Source organism: Austrofundulus limnaeus, unplaced genomic scaffold (assembly GCF_001266775.1).
Source record: "Austrofundulus limnaeus strain Quisiro unplaced genomic scaffold, Austrofundulus_limnaeus-1.0 Scaffold933, whole genome shotgun sequence".
Taxonomy (NCBI): Eukaryota; Metazoa; Chordata; class Actinopteri; order Cyprinodontiformes; family Rivulidae; genus Austrofundulus; species Austrofundulus limnaeus.
The window spans coordinates 88907-96476 of record NW_013953335.1 but is presented as its reverse complement, the minus strand read 5'-3'; the positions used below and the strand labels follow the sequence as shown (position 1 = coordinate 96476).

The following is a 7570-nucleotide window of genomic DNA, read 5'->3' as shown; positions in this document are numbered from 1 at the left end:
GTGTGTGTGTGTGTGTGTGTGTGTGTGTGTGTGTGTGTGTGTGTGTGTGTGTGTGTGTGTGTGTGAGCACAAAATTTCACATGCAGGATTTTGGCTGGTCACTTGGCTGGAGGAGGGGCAGCGATTGTTGCCTCACTACACACGTACCGTAGGAAATTAATGGAGAGCGAGCGACGTCACCTCCTGTGTGTCGAGCCCTTAGACGTCATGGCAACAGTCATTATAGAGATTATAACATTTACACGTCACAACAGTCTGAGTTAATCATTAAACACAGATCAACAGCATTTTAGCCCCTGTAACTAAATTAATCATAATGTTTTAGATCACAATTTCACAAACATTACTTCCTCTTAACGATTTATTTGTTTGATGACACATTTTCTTCTTCATTTTTCTTTAAATGTCCAACACTTTTCTTTTGTTGACGATGCTTTTACATGTGGCAGTCACGTCATTCTGCTGGCTCTGGATTGGCCCGTATCTGCTGGCGTGGTCACATAAGGAATGCTCAGCTCAGATACATATACAACAAAACATAAAGTATAGAAATACAATGTATCTACAGTGTATAAATACAGTAAATAAAACTATATTCTCACCCACCCTCATCCCCTGGGTGGCTTTTCATCTCAAGCTCAGGCTCTCAGATGTTTATCCAGGTATGTGTTGGAGCCACTTCTCCAGTGTGAGGGTCACGTATGTGTTGGAGCCACTTCTCCAGTGTGAGGGTCACTGCCCATGGGCACTACGGTGGCCTTCATCTGCCAGGCTTGTTCTAGCTCCTCCCTGAGCCCTGGGCAGTTCTCCAGTTTCTCRTGTTCCTTATGTTTCCATTATTGGGGATGGTTCCATCTATCACAAGGGCTGTCCACTGCTGCATATCAGTGATCACCATGCCTGGTTGGTTGGTCATTACCATCTTGTCTGTTTGAATTTGAAAGTCCCTCAGGATCTCAGCTCGGTCCTTCTCCACCACCTTGAGTTGGTACTACGCACAGAACCAGCCACCTGATAATGGTGTTCCATGTATTCCTTCCCTGCTGGTATCTYGCACCCTGCTGTGAGATGCTGGATTGTTCCTGGGGCGTCTTTGCACAGCCTGCAGCTGGGATCTYGCCTGACATGATGGATCTGAGTTTGGATATTTTATCTTGGATGGTGGCTCTGATGCTCACTAGGCCTCTGCCTCCTCCTTGTGTTCAGTGTGTAGCCTGTAGAYATTAAATTTGGGGAGGAATCCACCGTGTAAGGTGAGTAGTTTTTGTGTTTTACAGTGTTGTATAAAGTACCTCAAAGTGATACTTGAGTAAAAGTACAAGTATCTTACCATAAAATTACTTTAGTAAAAGTTAAAGTCTCCTCTAAGATTGGGCCTCATGTAAGAACATGTTCATATTCTTATCCTAAATTTCTCTTACTTTTGTTCGTATGAAGGGTTTGTACCAACGTGTCACATCAGATTCAACAAACTCATCTATCTTCAGGAAAACTGTGTAAATGAGCTGCGTAAACTGATGAATGTGTATCAAGTGCTTGTGTACGAGGAGAGATTAGCATAATTACCACCTTAAAAACACCATATAAGGCTGTGTTTCCTGTCCCACATACCAGGAAGTGTCAATCCATAAATGACATYGCAAAGTAAAAAGAACTTTATGAGTTCAGAGAGTGAAGTCCTGCTCTCAGAGATCCAGAAAAAAAACATCTGTCATTTTTAGCAGAGTCAGCTGTGGAAGTAAACTCGGACCTCCTAAAGCCGAGGAATGAAATGATGACTGTTAATGTTGTGTCTGTTCGGTTTTTTAACCTRGGAACTCAGAGAAACCACAACAAGCCCGGCCGAACATTAATCAATGACACCAGAGACCAGTAAGATTTATAGATTCACTTTGCAAAGAGGAGAAGTTCAGTGATACTTAACTCAGACGAAAGCCTGGTGAGGATCAGAGAAATTCTGCCCTCTGGGGGCGTGAACAGTCGTTTTATTCTGACACGTAGAAATGAGGTCATACAATGTTACAACAAATCAGAAATCAGTTATGTGGTATGTCACAAGAGAGGGACCAATCAAAACACTTGTTGCTGGGGTTTAATATGTGAATAATAGTAAAAAACAACACAGAGGTGTTTTGTCTTACTAGCTCTGCTTTAAACAGTCTGTGGACACGCCATGATGAATAATAAATTTGTCACGTACCTCAAGACTTTATTTGAAACACCTTAAGAAGTTTAATAAATCCAATAAAACTCTATCAGTCATATACAGAGACTGTGATGAAGTGATTCAACACAATCTGCTGCTTTCTTCTTTAGATTGTTCTTTTTATGTACAGTGTCCTGAGACAACGGATGTTGTGACTTGGAGCTATATAAATAAACTGAACTGAACTTATACTCCTCATCCAACCACAGTTAAATTCACTCYATCCAGGAGGCACAATCTTTCAGGATATTATTTTTTTTCATTAAGCTGGAATGAAATAGGAGAAACAACTTTCTACTTCTTAAGTTTAGGAGTAGAAGTAAAAAGTAGCTGAAAAATAATTACTCAAGTAAAGTACAGATAACCAAATTTTCTACTTAAGTACAGTAACRAAGTATTTGTACTTGAACAGTGGACCAGATCTTTACCCTTGCAGAGTTGCTAAAGGGATCATGGTACTTTGCCTCTCTGGTCTACATGTGTTTTGTAGACTTGGAGAAGGCTTAAGACCGTGTTCCTCGGGGCATTCTGTGGGGGCTGCTGGAGTACAAAGTGTCTGGGCTTGGTACTGTGATCCAGTCCCTGTAGAACCAAAACAGGAGCTGTGTTCACATTCCTGTCACAAAGTTGAGCTCAGACGGAGTGGGAGTCGGATCGATGGATTGGGGCCTTGTCCTCAGTAATGAGGGTGTTGCTTCGGTCGGTCATGGTGAAGAAAGAGCCGAGTTGAAYGGCAAAGCCCTGGATTTACTGSTCTGTCTTCGTTCCAACCCTCACCTTCGTAGGGTGGCCGGGCTCAGCCTTAGAGACAGGGTGAGGAGCTCCATCATCCGGGGAGGAGCTCGGAGTGGAGCCGCTGCTCCTCCACATCGAAAGGAGTCAATTGAGGCCGTTCATCTGATCAGGAGCCTCCTGGACACCTCCATTTAGAGGTGTTCTGGGCACTGGTGGGAGGTCATGGGGAAGACCCAGGACTTTATGGAGGGATTATGTATCCTCTCTGCCCTGGGAACGCTTCAGGGCCCCCATGACGAGCTGGAAAGTGTTTCTGGGGGGAGGGAGTTCTGGGTTTCTCTCCTGGACCTGTTGCCTCCATGACCCKACTATGGATAAGTGGCAGAASATGTAGAAGTTCCATTTTTTYAAATATTACCCCCATCGCTGTGCATTTCAGTATTTTACATGAGAGGTTTTAGTTCAACTGTTAAAAGTAGAACTTTGGATGAAGTGAGTCCAGTGTGTCAGAGTCTTTACCATGTTCTGTCTGATCTCTGTGGTTCTGATGCCGTAGATGATTGGGTTGAAACAGCTTGGGAACAGCAGGTACATGGTGCTGAAGAAGACCCGACCTGCTGGAGGGAGGCCGTTTCTAATCCGATACGAGAGGAAAGCAATCAGTGCGATGATCAAACTGACACTGATCACAATTACATGTGTGAGGCAGGTGTGAAGCGCTTTGATGCCKGACTTCTTGGACTTCAGTACAGAGATGATTATTCCCACATAAGAGGCAGTGAAAACTAAAAAGTCAAAAACAGGAATAAAGAATATTGATATCAAACCAACAATGCTGTTGATGGTGGTGCTTCCACAGGCCAGCTCCACCAGGGCCATGTGCTCACAGAAACAATGATTGATTCTRTCTGAGCAGAACCAGAGGTTTCCTGCTAAACTCACAAACAGAGTGATGAGAAGCACGTTTCTGACAACAAGAGGCAGGATAAACTTCAGAAACCTCTGCAGAGCCATGACTTCATGGTAGTACAGAGGGGTGCAGATGGCAAAGTAGCGATCCAGAGCCATCCAGACCAGGAACGTGGWCTGAAAAGCTCCGAAAAAGTGAATGAAATRCATCTGAGTCAAACAGCCAATCAGAGAGATCCCCTTCCAGTCAAACAGGAAGTTCAGCAGCATGTTGGGGACGAAGAATACTGGGAGACAGAGTTCAACGCAGGCCATGCCGGCGATGAGGATGCTCATTGGTTGATGAAGGCTTCTGTGTGAGAAGACGACGTAGACCAGCAGGGAGTTGGCCGCCAGCGCCACCAGGAACATGAGGAAGAACGGGAGGAAGAGGACGGGCCTCAGTGCTCCGAGTTCTTCAAACCCAACCAAGAAGAAGTGTTGGTGTGAAGAGAYGTTCTTCATCCTGCCTTCAGTCRMAAACAGCCTGAAAACAGAGACGAGACACAGCCACAGATAAAAACARCTGCCATGTGTTTGACACACACTTGTTCTTCAGCACCAAACTGCAGAAATAACTCCAGGAAGAAAAACTCTCATGGATGTTATACGTCAATGTTTGGATAAAAGAGTGAAATTTGTTGGTGTCAGGAGGAGTTCAGCATGTTTGGAGTTAATTTGGTCAGAAGCAAACAGCAGGTTGATGTGATGAAACATCCCAGCTGACAGCACTGGAGGAAAGATTACAGAACTTTGTTCTATCAGAACTCTTTCTGCTTCTGTTGTTACACAATAAATTCATCTTGACTGAACAAAACTCACCTACAGTACTTTATTTTATTTAACAAAACTAACAAATAAAACAAATAAAAAACAGCTCCTCACACCTGTCAGCTCGGTGCTGACAGTGGACCATGAAGTCCTCTGTAGACCAAACTGGGTCCAACAGAACCATGATCCCAAACTCAGCAGCTGATCTACAACAGAACAGTTCAAACAGAAAAGAACCAAAGTTCTTCAACAGTCCAGAGTCCAGAACCTGAATCTGACTGAAGCCCTGTGGTGGGACCTTCAGAGCTGAACAGAAACAAGAAGAACTGAAGCGAAGCTGGAAAGAAGAGTGGGCCAAAGGTCCTCCACAACCATGAAAAACACATACAACCTAAATGAGAGTTCTGTTGCTGAAGGAGGTTCTGGATCAGGTGCAGATTTTCACTGACAGGGACTGTTTTAACATAAATAACTTCATGTTTACAGAACACATGGCAGCTGACGACTTTAATACTCAGGCTGAGTGAGAATCATGACTTCCCTTTAAAAACAGAGCAGGTCCAAGAAGGAAAACATTTAAAAACCAGAACCAAACCAGGAACAGAGAGAAAATATTTCACYGAGAAACAATCTGAGCTGAAAAACAACAACAATCTGTTTAAACCAGASAGCATACAGCTGTTTGATCCAGGAGCGGTCACATCATCTGGGTCTGGGTCTGGGTCTGGTCTTTATACCCTCCATCTGATGCTGAGATCCCCACAGAGTTCCAGACCTACAGGTCCACCATCAGAACCAAGGGACCACCTCAGATCCACCTGAAGGAACTGAAACTGCAGAGCTGCTTCCTGTGGAGGAAAAATAACATGATTTGTACAACTGAAAGGATTGGGGGACCCCTAGAGTCCATGGAGCCGTTCACCTGTGGGGAGGGTCCCACATGGATCATCTGTAGGGAGGGTCCCACATGGATCACCTGTAGGGAGGGTCCCACACAGAGCTGATCACCTGTAGGGAGGGCCCCACATGGATCATCTGTAGGGAGGGCCCCACATGGAGCCCCACATGTCAGAACAGTGGACCAGGTTTTGGGTCCTGGGAGTCCCAGTCTCCTGTGGACATGTAGATGTGTGTGGGAGGACTGAGGGGTAACCAGTCTCTGTAGAACCACAGTAAAGTCTGGGTCCAGGTCCTCGACACAGAGTCAAACCCACCAGGACTGTCTCTTGTCTCTGATCCTCTTTGTGATGTTCACTCAGAAGATCTGGTCTGGAGTGGAACCTCAGGGTCTGGTCTCTGCAGACCAAGTGGTTCAGTCTGGGTCAGAACCTGATCCTGTTTGTGTTGTTGACCTTTGTTCATCTTCAGCTCCTTCTTTCCTGTCAGAGCAGCTCTCAGGGTCAAAGGTCATCTGATTACATCATGTTTACTGTGTCCTCTCTCAGTAATGAGCCCCAGAGGACCAGGTCTGTGAGGACACTCGGACTCTAACAGGACCAGAGGGGGACGCTCTCCGGTCACCACGGTTACTGCTGAGCAGCTTCACGATGCAGCTTTGGGTATTTTCTTCTCCAGAGGGAGGAAGATGTGTTTACAGCAGCAGTTAGGCTGCAGAACAACACAAACTTTGTCTCTTTTACTACATCAGTGGAAAAGTTCTGAGACATAAAGTCAGATAATCAACTTTCATCAAAACAGAAATGACTGCAGCTCAGTGTTCTGACAACCAACATGTGAGGGTTGTGTGTGAAGACTCAAAGGGTCAGACAGGTGGAGGACTGGCAGAGAAATCCTGAAACATTCATTTAACTAACATCAATAAATGCACAGACAGGGCAGCACYAGAAGACTTTAGGGGGTCTGAGAGCTGGACATGAGGAGAACTGGACTATAAGTTCTGATCTGGTAGATTGTGAAGTTAGTGTAGCTGGGATGATTACAGATTACTGACAGGTGTGTGTGTAGAGTCAGGTAATCAAGGAAACCAAGAATGCTGTTGCTCCAAAGAATCTTTTCTTAAAATCATCTGGGAAAATATCTAAACCTGCAAAGGAATTAACGACACATTAGACTGATAATTTCCTTTCAGAGGTCCCAAACTCTCATTGTCTTCCACTGATTTCTATAAAACCCCGTAGAACCATGGTACCATCARAACACCCTGCTGCTCACTGGYCAAGAAGTTCTTTGATCTGACCCATAGTTTTCACACGGACGTGTCTGACTGTCAACATTTTAACCTTATTCTGTTGTCACCACGTCACTCCTGAGTTGAACCATCACCTTATCGTGGTAGAGGAATTTGTGCTCCTGAATGGTTTTAGGAGCGATGCTGTCGTGAGCTGGTAGGGTCTGCCATAGGTCATAGGTGATGGACCAGACAAAGAACGATTCAAAACAYTCATATGGACATACAAAATCAAGGAACTCAGTGTCCCTCACCCAGACATGGGTTACCAGGGCCTCACCTTGGAGCCAGGCCTGGAGGAGGGGCTTGTTGGTGAGCACCTAGTGACCACAGCTCTACCCATGGGGCCTGGTCAGGCTCAACCCGAATGAGCTACATGGGTTTGCCTTTCTGTGGACACACCACCTACAGGAGGGGCCGTACGAGTCGGGCGCATGATGCTATGGACAGTAGCCAACAGCAGGGGCCCTGGCGCTCTGACGGTTGGTTGTGCTTACCCGCTGAACCTGGCCTTCTTGGAGTCCTTATGTGAGGATTCAGCATGAACAGACCCAGGGCGCAGGCAGGCTCCAAAAGTAGAACCAAAATTTATTTTAAAGTAACAAAAAAATGCTGTAGAGACAGCTCAAACTTACAGATGCTGATCACAGAGACGGGGGAACAGAACACAGCAAACAAAATGATCCGACACAAGACTGAGACAGGACAGGGTTTAAATACAC

At 45.3% G+C, this 7570-nt stretch overlaps 1 protein-coding gene across 1 annotated transcript; it reads right to left on the bottom strand.

Moving 5' to 3' along the window:
- Positions 1–3335: 3335 nt before the first annotated feature.
- Positions 3336–4359, bottom strand: LOC106533372 (olfactory receptor 52K2; the record flags this gene model as incomplete). The annotated part of the gene is given in 1 exon segment (XM_014029639.1): positions 3336–4359. A coding segment is annotated over 1 exon segment (951 nt). The 3' UTR covers positions 3336–3403.
- Positions 4360–7570: the final 3211 nt, after the last annotated feature.